The following is a 20,027-nucleotide window of genomic DNA, read 5'->3' on the forward strand; positions in this document are numbered from 1 at the left end:
TGCCTCGACCAATCAGCGACGGGCACAGTCTGCCGCGAATTCTGGAATCATCATTGTCCATATACTACGGGGACATGCATATTCTAGAATACCCGATGCGTTAGAATCGGGCCACAATCTAGTATATATATATATATACCTATTCTATGTGTACACATTTATTCTACCTATTCTACTGTAAGCTGTCAGTGTGATTTTACTGTACACCGCACTGAATTGCCGGCTTTTCTCTCTAACAGAGAGCGTATTTCTCGCAAGTCACACTGCTGCTCCGTGTGTAATCCGTATTTTTGGGGCTTCCATAGACTTTCATTGGCATTTTTTTTTGCGCAATACGGTGACAAACGCAGCATGCTGCGATTTTCTACGGCCGTAGAAAGCTGTATAATACTGATCAGTAAAATACGGCAGATAGGAGCAGGGGCATAGAGAATAATTGGGACGTTTGTTAGGCGAGTTTTACGGACGTATTTTATGCGCTCATACGTTCGTAAAACTCGCTAGTGTGACGCCGGCCTTAAGTAAATCGTAGTCCTGATGAGGCTGGTGCACTTACTTTGAAAATTAAAATTTCAAATGCGGCATATCTTATATTATTTTCTATCCTCACATGAAAATTAGCAAGTTCAAGCTATAAAATGACTCTCTTAAAGGGAATCTTTCACCTAGTTCTTGGAACTTTGTCCGAGGGCAGCATAACATAAAAAAGAGACCCAAATTCCAGTGATATATCACTTAGTTTACTGGGTGAAGTCGTTGTGACACAGTCAGAGATTTTAGATATAGAAAGTAGCAGAACTGAGAAAGCTAAACCCGCCCCCACCAGGCTCTCTGTGTGCATTGTCTATAGACCGTAAGCTGCTTATCACATGGTCGGTATAGCAGTTGTGTGAGCTGCAATCAGAGTAGTGATAATCTCTTGGTGATAAAACCTTCATTGTAAGAAAACACAGCACACAGTGTAATAAGTGACACATTGCTGAAATCTGTCAGCCTCTATCTTCTGCTGTCTTCAGATTACATCGCAAAAACCTGCTGAAAGATTTCCTTTAATGTCAGAATTATATAGCCATTTTGACGTGTATTTTAAAGTACACATGGGTCTAAAACTTCTATTTAACTATGTGTGCTATATGCCCTGTGCAATCTGGTCACCGACCCCCTTTAATACAATTTACATAGCACTGTATAAAGGAGACGCAAATTATTTACCGCAAAGTACAAAAAAAAAATTCTACAAATCTTGGAGCATGTTAGCTAATGAATATAAATGGTGAAGATACGATTGAATCCATCCCGGATTGCTGATCAGAGGCCAATATGATAGCCATTACCACAACACATTTCATTTTTAAGCCTCACATGTGGAAAATATAAATTTACATATCAACAAAAAAAATTTCTAGTTAATTCTTTCCAGCAAAGGTTTAAGGAAATCCTTACATCAGTAATTTTTTTAAAATTCTAAAAACACGGTGAAAGAAAAAAAAAAAAAAAAAAAACGAGAGCAAATGATAGGAGAGGGCTAAATGAAAGATTCGTACCGGACTTCTGAAATATAGAGTCGATTTTCCATTGACCTACGCTTCCATCGGGTAAATAAGTACTGATTGCAGATCCTGTATAGTCTGAAAGGTAGTTCATATGAACTGAATTATCTATGACATGTACCTTCAGACACTCGTAATCTGATATTTCACGTAAATTTAGACCATACTTCAAAAAAAGGAGCCTCTGGCAATCCTACATTTATTCAGGAGCCGAGATAAGGGGGAGAAGAAAATCTGACATTTTTGCTAATCTACAGTCGTTAACATGGAATTTCCATCTTAAAAGGGAATAAAAGTATCTAATTTGCTGTAGTAATTTAAAGAAAAACAAACGTGGCATTTCCTCTTCCTGTCTGAACATATACAGTAACCTAATTCCTCTGCTTATAGTTCGCAAAAAAAAAAAATGTTAGCAGGCAATGTGTTCATGGATTTCTGTGTCTGCTCTAAGAAGCCCAATGTAAGCAAATAAACGTAATGTCATTTACGTTCCGTCATGGAGCAGATCCTAACAAATGAATGTATGGGCGACTAATACAATAGTGCGCACTATCCATCCTGCCAGTCCTAAACATCCGATGGATTCAGGTGATTAAAGCCACCTAAAATGACTCCCTTGTAGAGACCACCAGCTTACATGAGGGGTAATAACTCAATGTAACTACTTAGCACATTTCTCACACAATATTACAGGTCTGAACATCAGAAAATTCAGAATTTGCCTAAAATATGAAAGTGGGAATTTGTCACTGTATGAATGCCAGTTTTCTGGAGAAAAACAACAACAACAACAACAAAAAAGGGTAAACTCAAACCCACCTCACGTTTGTGCAAAAATATTGGTAACTATTTTTTACTTTGCTACTTTTTTGTTATCTTTGTAGCTACCTTTTTATTTTTGTTCTCAGAAATGAGTGGTAGGGGAGCGCCTAACCAAAGCTGTCAGATGTACAATTATACCAGAGAACTGGCAGAAATTATAGCTGAAATCCACATACGTCAGTAGTGACCATAATCCATTTCATCTTTTGGCACACAAGCAGATGTATGAAATTAAGGCTGCGCATCCTGCTTCAGTTCACTACTGACTATAATCTACATTTACCGTTCATGTCTCCCCCATTTTCTCATAGATTGTAAGATTGCTAGGCATTTGCCTAGGGCCCCGCTCCAACAGTGACCCCCAGGCAGTGGCACTATGGGGCCCGTGAGTCAGGACTGTATCGGTGTGAAAGCAATGATGGAGTAGTGTCAGAGAACACACCCTCTACTATTATTCCCCCTCTGCCTGTGACGCAGCAGGCGTGCGCAATGACCTCACTTTATCACACGCCATTCTGTGCAAGCCAGTTGCTGAGACACTGTAGACACAGGAGCAGCGGGGGAATGAGGAGAGGTATCTACTATATAATTGTCTAAGGGTCACTTCCGTCTGTCTGTCCTTCTGTCACGGTTATTCATTCGCTGATTGGTCTCGCCAGCTGCCTGTCATGGCTGCCGGGACCAATCAGTGACGGGCACAGTCGGGGAAGAAAATGGCCGCTCCTTACTCCCCGCAGTCAGTGCCTGTCACCCGCATAGTCCCCTCCGGTCACCGCTAACACAGGGTTAATGCCGGAGGTAACGGACCGCATTATGCCGCGGATAACGCACTCCGTTACCATCGCTATTAACCCTGTGTGTCCCAAACTTTTTACTATTGACGCTGCCTATGCGGCATCAATAGTAAAAAATGTAATGTTAAAAATAATTTAAAAAAATAAACCTGCTATACTCACCCTCTGTAGTCCGCTGAGCCGCTCCCGCCGGCCGCCATCTTCCGCTGCAGTTTCCGGTGGCAAAGATGGTATGGCAGAAGGACCTGCCATGACGTCACGGTCATGTGACCGCGACGTCATCACAGGTCCTGCGCCCATACCAATGCTGGGACCGGAAGCTGCCGTGGACTACAAGGGGCCTTCGGAAAGGTGAGTATATGTTTATTTTTTTCACCTGTGACAAACCTGGCTGGGCAATATACTACGTAGCTGGGCAATATACTAGGTGACTGGCCAATATACTACGTGGCTCTGTGCTGTATACTACTTCGCTGTGCAATATACTATGTGGCTCTGTACTGTATACTACGTCACTCGGCAATATACTACATCACTGGGCAATATACTACGTTACTGGCCAATATATTACGTGCCTCTGTGCTGTATACTACGTTGCTGTGCGATATACTACGTCACTGGGCAATATACTACGTGGCTGCGCAATATACTACGTAACTGGCCAATATACTACGTGGCTGCGCAATATACTACGTCACTAGGCAATATACTACGTAACTGGGCAATATACTACGTGGCTCTGTGCTGTATACTACGTCACTGGGCAATATACTATGTGGCTGGTCAATATACTACGTGGCTGGGCAATATACTACGTGGACATTCATATTCTAGAATACCCGATGCGTTAGAATCGAGCCACCATCTAGTATACAGTATATATACAGTATATATATAGTGGTGCTGCATTATACTCTGGCGGAGCTGTATTATACTCTGTGAGGGGGGGCTGCATTATACGCTATGGTGGGTACTATTATATGTTATCCTATTGTTATATAGTATGTATTATGCTACATGGAGGGCTATGGTGAATGCATATACTATATGGAGGACTATGGGAAGTGTATTATATGGATGACTATGGGGAGTCTATTATGCTATATGGAGGACTATGGGGAATGTATTATACTATATGAAGGACTATGGGGAGTGTATTATACTATATGGAGGACTATGGGGAGTGTATTATACTATAAGGAGGACTATGGGGAGTGTATTTACTATATCGATGCCTATGGGGAGTGTATTATTCTATATGGAGGACCATGGGGAGTGTATTATACTATATGAAGGACTATGGGGAGTGTATTATACTATATGGAGGACTATGGGGAGTGTATTATACTATATTTCTATGAGTATGGGGAGTGCATTATACTATTTGGAGGGCTACAGTGAGTGCATTATATTATATGGAGAACTATGGGGAGTGCATTATACCATATGGAGGGCTATGTGAAGAGTTTTATACCATATGGAGAGCTAAGGGGCACATTATAGTATATGGAGGACTATGGGCTACATTAAACTATGTGGAGGGACTGTGGTGCATTATCCTAAACAAGCAAAATGCTGCCTATTCATCAAGTGATTGGATTGTTTATGCCTGAACAAAAATTTTTTCTCAGCAGCACATCGGCAGGTAAAAACTGCAGATATGCTACTCATAACATGATACTGTATGGGAACAGATTGATCTAATAGTGATTGTTCTCTCCCAACATTGTTCCTCAGCCTGTGCAAAGAGGCCGGTAATAAAGCTAACAACTTCAATAATGTTGATCATGCTCGTTTAGCGGCCTGAACTCAGCACATGTTAATACAACTGAAATGTTTGTGTGATGGTGCAATATGTGAGCATTTGGGGCCTCACTTTAAGCTTTTGCCAAGGGCTCCACTTTCTCTAAAACGGGCCCTAGCAGGACCCTCACTCCTTTTGGTATCTGAGCTGTGCGTTATTCTGTAATGTCTTAATTGTCTGTGTGCTGCGGAATATGTTGGCGCTATAAAAATAAAAATAATTATATTCTGTTAAATTAAACAAATAAAAATATTTTATAACTAAAAAGAAAAAAATTCTTTTCAAAGGGGTTGAGCAAAAACATTTGCAGAACCCTGATCCAGCGGCCATGTGTGGTCGGTGACTGCAGGACCAGTGCTTTGTGAGCCGCCTCCTATCTGCCAGCAATGTAGGGCTTGTTCTGGTAGGTTTGACCTGTGTGATGCGATGTTGGCAGGTAGGACAAGCACAGGTCACGCAGCCAGTACTATTGACGCTGAAGCTGGCCCAAGGTCCAGCAAATCGTTTTGCTAAACTCTACTAACAACACATAAAAAAAAATCACAGTGATTCTAGTTATTCCCACTTAGAACCCACTCTATAGGCCACAGCAAGAAGCCACTGATGAAAGAGTCTGCCTTCATTTACACTCATGGGAAAAGCCAAGTTTGGTTTTATGCATCAGGACATAATGAAACATCTAGACCTTAAAAGGTCTTAAAATTAAGAGTGGTTCTTACTGTGGTGCATCTCATGCAATCCCAGCCATGGTCAGCAACGCATTCAGTGGCGTGTTATTGTGTGACCTTCTGTCTAAAAGGTAAGAAGTGGCATCCTGGAGACTATCTTAACAACATGTAACAAATTACAGTATCATTACTTAAAAACTAGGCTAAAATAGAAATGCAGTGTGTGTGAAAAAGTAAGTACACCCCTTAAATCAATAGCTTTTAAAACCACTTTTAGCAGCAGAAACTTTAAGTAATCGTTTTCTGCATGACTATTAGTCTCACACATGGTTCTGGAGGGATTTTGGCTCATTTTTCTTTATTTTGTTGCTTAAGTTCATGAAGGATTGTCACCATTTATTTATGCACAGCCATCTTAAGCTCCTGCCATAGAAATTCAATTGAGTTCAGGACTGGACTGTGACATTCCAACACCTTATGTTTTGGACAAGTTTTAGATTTTGGATAAATGGTCTTGCGTTTTAAATTTTGCTATAAAGAGAAATTCATCGTTGAGATCGTATGAGGTTTTTGCTTTCATATGTTTGGGTTTCTTTCACCAAACATGTCATATGGACAAACACCTCCACTATGGTATTGTCTGTTCAAAGGACAATGGTTCAAGTCTTGTGGTTTGCTCAGATGCAACTTTTCAAACTTTAGCTGTACTGCAGTATTATTTTCAGAGACTTCCTCCTGGCACCCTCTCAGAATAAGCCATGTGTGTTCAGTCTGTTTTTCAATTGTATTGCAATTACCTTGAGCATTAAACAAGCTGAGGCCTTTGGAGTCTGAGCTGTAGTTCTTGAACTAAGGGTATGTTTACACAGGACAATGTGAAGTAGAGAACAACGATCTTTTTGATAAACGAAAAGACAATTTCACTTTACGAACGAGCATACAACTAACGTGATAAAAGAGATCTTTTTTTTCTTTAACAGCCTTTGTTCGATTTCGAGCCATGGCGACTTGATGGATGAACAACCTGTAGGAAGTTCTAGCTTGTGAAAGTCTAGGTAGGCCCGCCAACTGTTGAGTTTGCTTTGTTTTATGGTTCGTACGTTCCAAGTTGCAAATATGATGATATCTCTACAGTTTGTGATCTTCGCTTTCAACCAACTGACATCAGCACAAAGTTGACCTTGCAGCTTTGATCCTGGAGCGCCATGAGCATTGATCATACTCAGATCTACCATAGGCTCCTCCCCAGCAGCTTGTTTGGTGCCTTCCCAAGGAGGGGCGCATTCTCCAGCATTATATTTCATTCTTTTAGTTGTACTCTTCATCAAGTTTACTTGGCATAATACAGAAGCCAATTTTCAGGCCTCTCTTCGGCACAGTAATGTGACATCTCTGAAGGAGCCATACTGAATCATCTTTGTATTTTGCCAATACAAATCGATCTCATCATGCAACGTCTTGCTGCTGACGCTGGGCATACTTAGTTTGGCACCTCAGTTAAAACCTGTCTACCTGGGGTCCCTGGCAAAGTACACTGCAGATGGCATAGCTTTCAACATCACTGATGCACACAACCCTGATCGGTGCAACAAACCCTTACTGACATGAACAGGGCAAGAGATCCAAGGAACGCTCATTCATGATAATCAAGCAGTGTAAATGCACCTTTAGCATGATTCCCACTATGATGCAACTCGCACATCCAAACATTTTATCACCTATTCTTTTAAATTGATGGCATATAATAATTCATGTCAGTGAGAAACTATCTATAGCCAGGAGGTCTTCTCCATGAGACAAATCTGCTAATTAGGACTACATTATCCTTCATACAATCACAAAGTTATTAGTATGCAGGCTGAAAGGAGCACTACAGGATAAGTGAGAATCTGAAGACCATCAACTTTGTGTGAATATGGTGCGTGTTTAGCTCATTTTAATGCACAAGTGAAGCCTCTTCTCAAAAAAAAAGTTTTTTTCTGTCCCCAATTATCCAATACTACACTTCAAGCTGCTTTCGTGTCTATAACCAGAGTAACATTTTTTACGTCCAGTTAACTAGAACTTCACCTGGATTTAATCAAGTCTTTCCCTATGCACGTGTTTCTTAGAGAAGTATCAGAGACATGAGCTGATGTTCGTTTATTTATAGATAATCCAGGAAGGGATATTTTTCATTATGAGTGAACTCTCATCATACTGTGTATATGTTATTAAAGCCTCATTAACACGAACTGTTTTTACATGCACATGAACATTTACTTAGAATACAAACACAAGGCAAAAAAGTTCTTAAAAACGTTGGCAATTTTTGCTCTCACTTCTACTTGTAAATTTAGTTTAGAAAATCACACAAATATTTCCTATTTAAACATTGGCGGCCTACTACATATACATATGGGGGTTTTCACACTTTTAGCAAAGTGGACCCCAAACACTTGTAGGCATGTAAAATAGAGTCAGATACAACTCAACCTCCCCACGGTAATGGTCGTTGTGTTTTGGCTGCATCGATGACGCAACACATACAGCGCCATTCACTGTTGTTGCCAATCGCTGATCTACGCAGCTCTGCGGATGAGTCTCTTAGACAGCTCAGTGATTGGCTGCAGCAGTGATGGGAGCCCCTTATCACAGAGACTGAAGTAGCGGTGGAGAGCGGGGGCGAGAGCGTACCATTTGACTTTGTTATTTTACATGCCTGCAATGTTTGGGGTCAGAAGGATGAACCCTCCCCTAAACAGTCTATATGGGAACGCAGGTCATATGAAGTTGAATAAAGAGATGCCTTGATATATGTGTTCTGAAGTCTTATTCCACAGAAATCAATGTTTTTCTTAATACGGTATATAAATGAGCTTTTAAGATCTATGGGCCAGACATAGATCTGCATGTGAATCTGCCTCTTTAGATAATAAATGAGAGGGGGTATTACTAGTGTGAGACATGTGATGACTGACAGGCTCTGTCACACTAGTAACACCTCCATTCATTTCAAACAAGCTCTGGAGGCAAATCCTCATGGAGATCTATTTCCGGCCCATAGATCTTAACAGCTCATTTACATATTAAGAAAAATGTACATTTCTCTGGAATAAGACATCAGATCGTAGATATCTAGGTATCATTTAATTTAACGTTCTATGACCTGCATGCCCACATGGTCATCCTACCGACATTCACTTTACCAAATTTCTAAAGCCAATGTTGCCTAAAATGTAATTTATGATCTTATAAGTCTTTTGTGTGTACATGTTACACCTACACTCGTACTTATGACATGTAAATGCGCTGACCATTTGGTTTGAGGAAAAACAGACATAGCCAAATGAAAACTTAGCCCGTTGTTCACCTAACAACATACCTTCAAATAAATGTGTGTGTAGTGTTGCGAAAACTGACAACAATGAATCATCCTAAATTTCAGGACCATGAAGAAGGCAACTGGGGTCAATTTGTCAATAATGTAATAGACAGTTTGCCTAAAAGGGATTGTCTCAAGATCACACCTGTTTAGGTCTTCAAAGAGAAGAGTTTTATTTGGAAACCTCATCTTAAGGGTACATGTACACAGACTAATCGGTGACCGGTGACACGATAAGACCGCCAATTGGTAAAAGATTGAATACCTGTTTACACAAGCAGACCAGTGTAAATGATGCGCACTGAGCGACCTGTAATGGCTCACATAGGCTGCCACAGTTATCAGGAATAATAGTCCTGCCTACACATGACTAAGTATCAGAATGGAGGGCCACACTATTAAAGCACCTACTGCTTTGGCGGATGAGTTTTCATGAATACATTTATTACACGGCCATTCAATTGTAAAACTCATGTAATGCAACGTTTGCCCAAAGAATGGAGTTCAGCTCACCTTTGCGCACCATCTTAGTTGTTCGGAACTTATTAAAAAATACGTTTTAGAAATTGTTCTAACTTTTTAAAAAATTTTCCTTTATATTTTTGCCGCTAAATATCAGAGCATTTTACAGTATTTCTGAAATTCCATACACAGGCTGCTTATTTTTTCCTTGCAGATTTGAAACAAATTGTTTTCGAAAATCTACAGCTGTCAATTCTTTTAAGCTTTTTTGTGTTTTTCACCCAAATTAATGGGGAAAAAAATATAACAGTGCATCAAAAGCATGTGTATTTTCCGCAGATCTTTTCCTGCCAACAATCTGCTTTTTTGCTGCAGAAAAATGTGCAGCATATACTCAATGTGTGCACATAACCTTATCCTCAAGGGATACAATTTTCAGCTTTAGTAAGACAGAAAATGTAGTTTCCAGTGCACTAAACGCAAACGATGCTAATCACCAAACTTTATTAAATCCAGTCTCCAGCAGTGATAAGAACTCCATTTAGAAAGAGGTTTTCTTCGGAAGAAAGTCACTTTAAAGTGTGAACTTATTCTGGATAGTAACAGTAATACAATTGAACTATTTCAGAGTTTTGACTGCACAAGTGTACAGTACTTTTCCTATAAACTTTGCCATTATTTCAGGTTTTCAGAGACTTAGAACAAATAGGATCAAGTTTCTTTTTTTTTTTTTCCAAGCTTTTAAAACTTTTCCATTTCTTTTAAAAAATGTTAAAAGGGTTCTCCAAAAATTGATGGCTTATGCCTTCTTAGATTGTAAAGCAAGGAGTCAACTGCACACAATGTCAATTTTTAAAAAATGGGTTGCAACCTCCTGCCAAGCGTTGTGCCACCATCGTCTACCAGGCAGAGGTCCATACTAAATAGCTGTAGTGCTCAGTATTTTAGCTCAGTCCCAATCACCTGAACAGGATGAAGTGGTGCCTGGGTAAACATTTCAGAGCTTTGCAACCCCTAATAACTGACTGTTTATGCTAAGGATAAGTCACGGATTTAATGTCCCATACAAAAGTATATCAGAGGCCGGGCACCATGTACCCTGTATACCTGAGGCTGGGAATTACATACCCTGTGTACCTGAGGCTGTAGAAAAAGAAAGAAATGTCCAGCTTCACCGAGTCCGTAAAAAAGCTTTTTCTTTATTAACAAACTTTGAACATGGAGGATACAGACTTCAGCACAACCATATGGGCAAGAATCTCAACGCGTTTCTGGAGACTAGGCTCCCTTAATCATGACAAGGCTGTGCATTGTGTACCCTGTATACCACAGGTTGATCACTATGTACCTTGTAGAAAAGAGTCTGGACATTATGTACCCTGTATACCAGAGTCTGAACAATATGTACCCTGTATACCAGAGGCTGATCATTATGCACCCCTGTATACCAGAGGCTGATCATTATGTACCCTGTATATCAGAGGCTGGGCGCTATGCATCCTGTATACCAGAGGCTGGGCGCTATGCACCCTGTATACCAGAAGCTGGGCACTATGCACCCGGTATACCAGAAGCTGATCATTATGTACCCTGTAAAAAAGTCTGAGCATTATGTACCCTGTATACCAGAGGCTGATCATTATGTACCCTTTATACCAGAGGCTGATCATTATGTACCCTGTATAGCAGAGGCTGATCATTATGTACCCTGTATACCAGAGGCTGATCATTATGTACCCTGTATAGCAGAGGTTGATCATTATGTACCCTGTATAGCAGAGGCTGATCATTATGTACCCTGTATACCAGAGGCTGATCATTATGTACCCTGTATACCAGAGGCTGATCATTATGCACCCCTGTATACCAGAGGCTGATCATTATCTTAAGGAAAACTTGAAACTGTATGGCACTAGACCTCCAGAGAATGAAATTCATCACTAGATCACCAGGGAGTGAATGTTGTCTTACAAGTAAAAAAACTTTTTTCTTGTCAAAATGTTGGAAGTATACATTTTACAATATTGACTATTGGTCAGGGCAGAGTATTCAGTACCGGCCGCTCTCTGACGTCATACAATAGTGCAGTAATAACAGTATATATTATATACTGTATATTTTGCATAACTATTTAATGTAACACTTCACAATGCTCAACTCAAGCATAACATGTTTTAAAGGCAAATGTGATGAATAACTGGCAATGATCTCATGTCCTGTACCTTGCTATTAGCATTTCTTCAACTGAAAGCTTTGAGAGCCATTTTAAAGCAGCATATATGTAACTGGAGACATGTTTTGCTGTCTGTAACCTTTTACCCTTCCATAAGGAGAAAACAGAAGTGTCAAATAACAGTGTTTTATTTGGGTATCTATATGCAGCTAGATATCTGATATAACTTAGAGGGACAATTTGGGACAATTTGGAAAAAAAATGGTGCTTTGGACATTTTCTTGTGCCTTCAAAACATAATTTATGGAATATAGAGAGCCATTAAGCGGGTCGGGTACATAAGATTCTGCTAAATGTTGTTAGTGAGGAAAAAGTGATAGGGCTTAAATTTCTCACTCTTTCCTTCAATCAATACGAGAGGCAAAGTTTCATCTCTGGGGCCACTAATGGCAGGAATTGCTGGAGCCAGCAAATGAGTAATGTTAGACCTCTGATTAGATGATGAGGCCATCAAGAACCTCATGTTACATTGCGCTTTGCTCATGTGAACTGCGAAGGGTGAAGGAAGCTCTGTAACATTTTTCTTCTCTTCCAAACAAAAGCAATGTAACCTATAAAAGAAAAAAATTCCAGCGTGTCTAAGATCAGAGGCCACAACAGAGATTATGGAATTTTGTCTTGAACCCTCCATGCAACAAATTTTGCAAGTGCCCAGCAGGATTGAGCCTGAAGTTGGAACCCCATTGAGGATCCCTGCCAAGGCTGTATTTTTTCTATGTCCTTTCTTACCATTATGCATCCAAAAAAGGAGCAGAGACTAATCATTTCCTTATGGACCAAGAGGAGGAGAATGGGCAAAGAAACAGCAGGTACGTAGAGGATCATGCCACTAAGCACTAGACATTGTAAATAATTCTAATTAGTTTCAGATCCAAAGTCACATTCTAGAAAAGAGAATGTTGTATTCATTAAACTTAAAGAAAAAAAAACAACATTTTTAAACTTTTGAGTAAAATTCTAAGTAGTTTATCAGGTGATAAGAGCTGACATAGCGTATCTGTACAAGGTAGTTAAGGATGACATACCTAATTAAAAAGTGAACTCTGCCTTTCTTATAGTGTAAGAAATGACAAGCCAGAAAGAACAGAGAATGGACTTCTCACAAATCGATGTTCTTTACTGTTAGGCTCCATTGACACTACAGTCATAGCTTCCATTCATAACACAACCATGATGGATCCTACTTCAGACAGATCCTGACAGACCCTACTGAGGTGTAATGGGGTCCTGTCCGGTTCCTACCAGGGGTGAAACATTTTTATTTTTATTTTTTTTATACATCAAAAGTACAAGAACTCAATTGTCTCATTATTGTACTAACTTAGCCATAAAAAAATAATAGAATTTAATAACCATGTAGTCCTATAAAACTTAATGAGGGCTGTCCAAGCTCCTCTATAGTGGCGGTTATCATAATACCTTGGATATCTATTAGGGCTCGTATAAAACACGAGTGCCATTTGTGGTTTTGACTAATCGCACTCATTCCCATGTCATTCTATAGGCTCTGTACACGTCAAATTTTTTTTCCTCGTACCAACTTGTCGGAGCAAAAAAAAAAAAAAAAAATCACAGCACGCACGATTTTCCTCCGAGAATCAGATGGCATTCGCTCATTCATGTCTATGAATTAAATTGTAAGTTTGCGAGCAGGGCCCTCATTCCTCTTTGTATCTGTTTTGATCTGTGTGTTTATTGTTATGCTCTAATGTCTATTGTCTGTACAAGTCCCCTCTACACCTGGTTAACATCTGAGTGCGGTCTGATTTTCACGGACTGGCATAATAGAGTGGAGAAACTTTTTTTTTCTTTTTCTCTCCACTTCGGTGAAAATCAGATCCCACTCTGATCAAACTCTGATGCGAGTCTGATTAGCATAATCAACCGATTTTATCGAATGGAGAGAAAATGGTTGGGTGACCCTTGTCTTACCAGGATACATCAAGCTACCTACATATAGAAAATTGGTATACGGTAATTGCAATGTTACAAACAGGGTAAATATGTGTGCTAATCGCATAAAACCAGCTTCAGATATTGTTCCGAATGGGTTCATCACCATTTTATTGATGTATTAGTCACTTCGAAATTTTTAGATAAAAAAGGAAAATAGGAAAATAAAACTCAAAGAAAAAATGGAATATTATATTCAATATCCAATTTTCTACTGAAAAAAATTGAAAAGATGTCCTGTCTATAAATGGCTGACAGAAACAAAAAAGTCAAGCAGGTGAATCTATGAACACAAGTTCAGTGATTCACATAATACAAGCGAGTCACTGTCAGAACTGTACAGATGTAGTGAAATGTGGGCGACCTCAGCGTGGACGCCTGAGCCGCCTGTCAACACAGTAGCACAGTTATCGTAACCTACACACTCCGGTGCCTGCTTCATAGATAAAACGCTGACATTTGGTTTAAGCCTACATGATGAGGCCAAAATCGAGTTCTTTGAAATGTAGACACTTACTATAGCGCCTAATGCGGTACAAGCTTACCGTATATACATTATGTAGGATTGGAAAGTTTTTGAGTCATCTGGTCTACTGCCATCATCTCAACATGTAAAGACTTTATATTATATTATACTATACATTAAATATAATAATTTCAGTGCTGTATAAATGATGCCGGTAAATGGTTATTACACAAAATTATTTAATAGAGTGCATAACGGATGGTCACTACAATTTCGGCATAATCACCGGGACACTTCCTTCATGATCAAGTGCTACACTTGAACGTAGAAGAATTACTAAATCACATATTATCCAAATGTGTAAAACCAGCTTAGAAGTGAGTTTTATGCCATTTATACATCATTTTGTCACCATCCTTATATTATACTTTTGTTGATGGTTAATATTGCTCTTCATGTTAGCTTTACCTCGCAATTAAGAGTTATTTATAGTATATAGATATTTATGGGAAATTTACTGATATGAAAAATACATAACAGAAATTATGATTTCTTGAAAAATAGAAAATGTCGCATAGCCTGGATTATAGAAGACAAAAATAAAGCTCAAATTTCTTTCTTTTATCAGAAAACTGGTCTCTTTAATAACTTTGGTTTGCTCATCTTAAATTGTGAACAAATAGAATATACCAAAAAGAAATCATATAAAGGCTAGTTAGTCTAATCACTGCAAAAATAAATAAATAAAAAAAGGCCAAGTTCAGTGCTGGTTTTAAAATCATAATCGAACATTGACTTGAAAAAAAAAAAGACAATTTTAATATATATATACACACACATACACATAGAGAGAGAGTGAGAGAGAGAGAGATAGAGATATAAATATATATATGCTAATTAGTCTAGAAAGATATCTATATATTTTATATATCCATATATAAGTGAGTGCATTAGATCTTTGCACTTATTACAAATGATGTTGGGTCTATGGTTGAGACACGGTGGTAAGCTTGGTTGGAGGTCTATGATCTGGGACCTGATCCAGCTATTGCTCTACAGCATTAATAGGAATTTTACAAGTGCAGATTTCATGTTGGGCTGTATTCACACAGCTGTAACATGCAAAGTGCCAAAAAAAAAAGGATTACATTAGTCATGGGAAAGCAGAACACCACATCTTTGGGAAAGGTTTTCCTGGTTTCCCATGATGGCATCCAATCCAATTTTTGGCCCTGTAGATACATTTCTCAAACTGATCGGTATTACGATGGAGCCTTGTGGAAATCTCCGAGCTTTGAAATGGGTCCAGTTATTTACCATGTGAGAGGAGCTTTTTGTTCTGAACACTAAGAAGTCTCAGTTTTATGAAAATGAGTAATACAAAAACATTCACAACCTGTGAAATAGTGTATAGTAAATTTACACTTCTACAACTTACCTGAGAGCAAAGCAACATGACTAGCTCCACCACCGATGTACTAGACTTCATGCAAACGAGTCCTTAAAAAAAGAAATACATAATAAATAAGTAAGGAAACAAAATCCTCTCTAAACAATATAATAACATGTATAGATATTTCTTAGGTAGGTAGGTGGGATAACAATTAGTAACCCTGTGGGGAAATCAGCACATTTTACATCAGTATTTTTCTCTTATACGTTCCTCGCCGTTGTTTGCTGTAGTGCCGAGATGGCGCACAATATAATGCACATATGACGCTTCACACTTGCTCAAGCAAATCAAGAGAGTTCACAATATACAAAAAAGAGCAAACTCCTCGGAGAAGCCAATTTCTCATACTCAAGGTATACATGACTCAATGTCCAATGATATTCTCAAAACTGTGTAGACCCCATAGAACACAAGTAACCAAAGTATTTATAACCCACATTTAGACTGATTTACTGAACTAAAAGGTTTTTCTTAGGGACAATACAAAATCGATTACTATAGATTGTTTTAATCACTTATTATAGGGAATTCTAAATAGTAAGAAGTCTTATAAAATGTAAATATACTGCACCCAAAACGATTCCAGTCCTGTATGGAGCAGCAGATTAAATTATTTTACACTAGAAATTATATACCATAAATTTGCTTCTTTTGTCTGAACGCTTCAGCTCGTACATTACATTTTTCTGCTAATTGATCTGAACAAAGGAATATCGATACCCAGTGGCTTCTCAAATTCAGCGGCCTCACTAGCGAGGTGCCCCATGGTAATTGGAGAGGCGAAGATCGGGAGACCATTATTTAATGATATACAAGGTACAGGAAGCAAACGGTATGTGCACCCACAGTCTTCTAGATGTCAGAATACCCGCTACGTTTTTCATCATGTACTGACAAACAAGTGTGGTAATTAGAATGCAGCATTTTGGATGAGTTTGTGTCTACTATTCATGATCGTGGGCACATTAGCTGCTTCCAAAGGAGCAAAATGGCTAAAAAGTTCAAAACGACAGAAAGTTGTTTTTACGTTGATATGCATATGTTCATTTTTTTGGCGTTTTTGCTTAGCGCTTTTTCAGGCGAGTTCCATGTGGAATCCACCTGGAAAAGACATTGTGAGCACATACCCTAAAAGAGGAAAATTGAAGAATAGTGTTAAAATAGAGTATAGACTTCCACAAAAGACGATAAGGCCCAAACATCATTACGGGTCTTTCTGGTGAGGCTGAGGCAGAAAAAGAGTGTGAGAAGCTCTGCTGTAAAATTATCTCCCAATGGGGAATGTAAATCTTACAACGATCGCTATAATTTATCAATTATTTCCTTTTTCTACATAGACTAAAAAAAATAAAACAGCAGTGGTGATTGGCTGATATGGATATAAAGACTTGTTTCGTTAAATGCAGTCTAATGAGTACCGTATATACTCGAGTATAAGCCGACCCGAGTATAAGCCGACCCCCCTAATTTTGCCACAAAAAACTGGGAAAACTTATTGACTCGAGTATAAGCCTAGGGTAGAAAATGCAGCAGCTACCGGTGAATTTCAAAAATAAAAATAGATGCTCCATACCGTTCATTATTGCCCCATAGATGCTCCATATACAACTGTGCTATATAGAATGCTCTGCACCGTTCATTATTGCCCCATAGATGCTCCTTATAAAGCTGTGCCATATAGAATGCTCTGCACCATTGATTATGGCCCCATAGATGCTCCTTATAAAGCTGTGCCATATAGAATGCTCTGCACCATTGATTATGGCCCCATAGATGCTCCTTATAAAGCTGTGCCATATAGAATGCTCTGCACCGTTGATTATGGCCCCATAGATGCTCCTTATAATGCTGTGCCATATATGCTCTGCACCTTTGATTATGGCCCCATAGGTGCTCCTTATAATGCTGTGCCATATATGCTCTGCACCTTTGATTATGGCCCCGTAGGTGCTCCTTATAATGCTGTGCCATATATGCTCTGCACCTTTGATTATGGCCCCATAGATGCCCCTTATAATGCTGTGCCATATATGCTCTGCACCTTTGATTATGGCCCCATAGGTGCTCCTTATAATGCTGTGCCATATATGCTCTGCACCTTTGATTATGGCCCCGTAGGTGCTCCTTATAATGCTGTGCCATATATGCTCTGCACCTTTGATTATGGCCCCATAGATGCCCCTTATAATGCTGTGCCATATATGCTCTGCACCTTTGATTATGGCCCCATAGATGCCCCTTATAATGCTGTGCCATATATGCTCTGCACCGTTGATTATGGCCCCATAGGTGCTCCTTATAATGCTGTGCCATATAGAATGCGGCTGCAATAAAAAAAAAAAAATCACATACTCACCTCTCTTGCTCAGGACGCCAGCGCTTTCAATAATTACCTGCTCCTCTGCGGCTCCGTGTCCAGCACTGACGCTCAGCAGAGGGCGCGCACTGACTACGTCACAGCGCCCTCTAACCTGAGCGTCACTGCCAGAGGACGCTGCAGACGGAGCCACACCGGCGCGAGGAGCAGGTAATTATAGCGCTGCGCTCCCCTTACCTGCTGCGGCGCGGTCCTTGCAGTCCCTGGCTTCTCCGGCGCTGCAGCTTCTTCCTGTAATTGAGCGGTCACATAGCACCGATCATTTACAGCAATGAATATGCGGCTCCTCCCCTATGGGGGTGGAGCCGCCTATTCATTTCTGTAATGAGCGGTGCCATGTGACCGCTCAGTACAGGAAGAATCTGCAGCGCCGGGGAAGCCAGGGACTGCAGGGACCGCGCCAGGAGCAGGTGAGTATGACTACACAGCCCCCGCTCCCCCTCCCCTGCTGACACCCGGGTATATGACTCGAGTATAAGCCGAGAGGGGGACTTACAGCCCCAAAAAATGGGCTGAAAATCTCGGCTTATACTCGAGTATATACGGTAATATGCAGCTTTTAAGAGGTAAAAAAAAAATTAAGGACAGAAACTGGATGTTAAAACTGTGTTTATATCACAAATTATCACAGGTTTTGTCCATAATAGCAACTGAAGATACACTCATGCCTAATTCACATTTAAAGAGTAAATAGATATATACAAAGTATAACCTTACTTTGCTTCCTTCTCTTCAAAACATCAAACTGTAACATTGCTTTAAAGTCCAATTTATGCTACTTTAGAAGCTGCTTTCATCTGCTGCCCACAAAGTCCAGCAGTCTGTGTGCCAGAATACCTGTCTGAGCATTGGAGTTAGAAGCAGAGGCTCAGATAGGGAAAGTCTCGTACACATACTGTTGAAACGCAGTGTAGGGATTTTTCTGAGTGTTTCTACAGAACTATGAACTTGACATTGAAACTGCACTGGAGCAAATGACCAGCGACATGGTTAGGGAGCAGCCATGAACAACTGAACGCGTTTCAAACAACTACTGTGTTCTTAGTCTTCAGTACTGAAGACTAAGAACACAGCAGTTGTTCGAAATGCGTTCAGTTGTTCATGGCTGCTCCCTAACCATGTTGCTGGTCATTTGTAAGCCCTTGTTCTATTTTTAATGTTTGAATAAGTATTTTTTTATATTTTACATCCTGGAGCTGGATTCCCATATTTTTCTTCCCAAATTTTCTACGTCTTGGCAGAGATATCTTTTCTGTGCTTGGATGATACCACCACAGCGATTTAACTTCTAATGGGTGAGCTGAATTAAAGGGACTCTGTCACCTGAATTTGGCGGGACTGGTTTTGGGTCATATGGGCGGAGTTTTCAGGTGTTTGATTCACCCTTTCCTTACCCGCTGGCTGCATGCTGGCTGCAATATTGGATTAAAGTTCATTATCTGTCCTCCGTAGTACACGCCTGCGCAAAGCAATCTTGCCTTGTGCAGGCGTGTACTATGGAGGACAGAGAATGAACTTCAATCCAATATTGCAGCCAGCATGCAGCCAGCGGGTAAGGAAAGGGTGAATCAAACACCTGAAAACTCCGCCCATATGACCCAAAACCAGTCCCGCCAAATTCAGGTGACAGGTTCCCTTTAACTTTTTTTTTGCTTTTTTTTTGTATTTATACTGTAGCAAATACCCCTAAGAATTTAATCAGCATTCCCAATCCATGTTTTTATGCTGAAGCTAGATGTGTATAGTTAGCATATTCTCAGATAGATAGATCCTATGTTAGGCAAAGTAAAAAATGACATGAAGATGTGACAGGGAAGGAAGAAGTTAATCCAGTTCCACAGTTAAACGAGGCACGGTTTAAAATCATGAAGTCTTTATTTCCAGAAGAGTTAAAATCAATAGAGAGCTTCAGTATGGTAATACAAAATATAGGAAACCAAATCCTCTGTAATGGAGGAGTAGTAAGGGGGATAAAAAAAAATTGAGGCTGCAGATGCATTTCGAACACAAGTGCATTTTTTAAACACAATGCTGCAAAAAAGATAGAAACCTTATGAAATGCATACAATTAGTCTGAAACA

The 20,027-nt window shown here is 39.7% G+C and overlaps 1 protein-coding gene across 7 annotated transcripts in view; it reads right to left on the reverse strand.

Moving 5' to 3' along the window:
- NBEA (neurobeachin) overlaps nucleotides 1–20,027 on the reverse strand; it is an 899,093-nt gene that overhangs the window by 388,769 nt on the left and 490,297 nt on the right. For all 7 annotated transcript variants that reach the window (XM_069758980.1, XM_069758976.1, XM_069758974.1 and 4 more), the window contains one exon: nucleotides 15,555–15,616. In XM_069758980.1, the coding sequence (XP_069615081.1) occupies nucleotides 15,555–15,616 (62 nt within the window). The remainder of the gene's footprint in view (nucleotides 1–15,554; nucleotides 15,617–20,027) is intronic.

This window comes from Ranitomeya imitator, chromosome 3 (genome assembly GCF_032444005.1).
Source record: "Ranitomeya imitator isolate aRanImi1 chromosome 3, aRanImi1.pri, whole genome shotgun sequence".
NCBI lineage: Eukaryota > Metazoa > Chordata > Amphibia > Anura > Dendrobatidae > Ranitomeya > Ranitomeya imitator.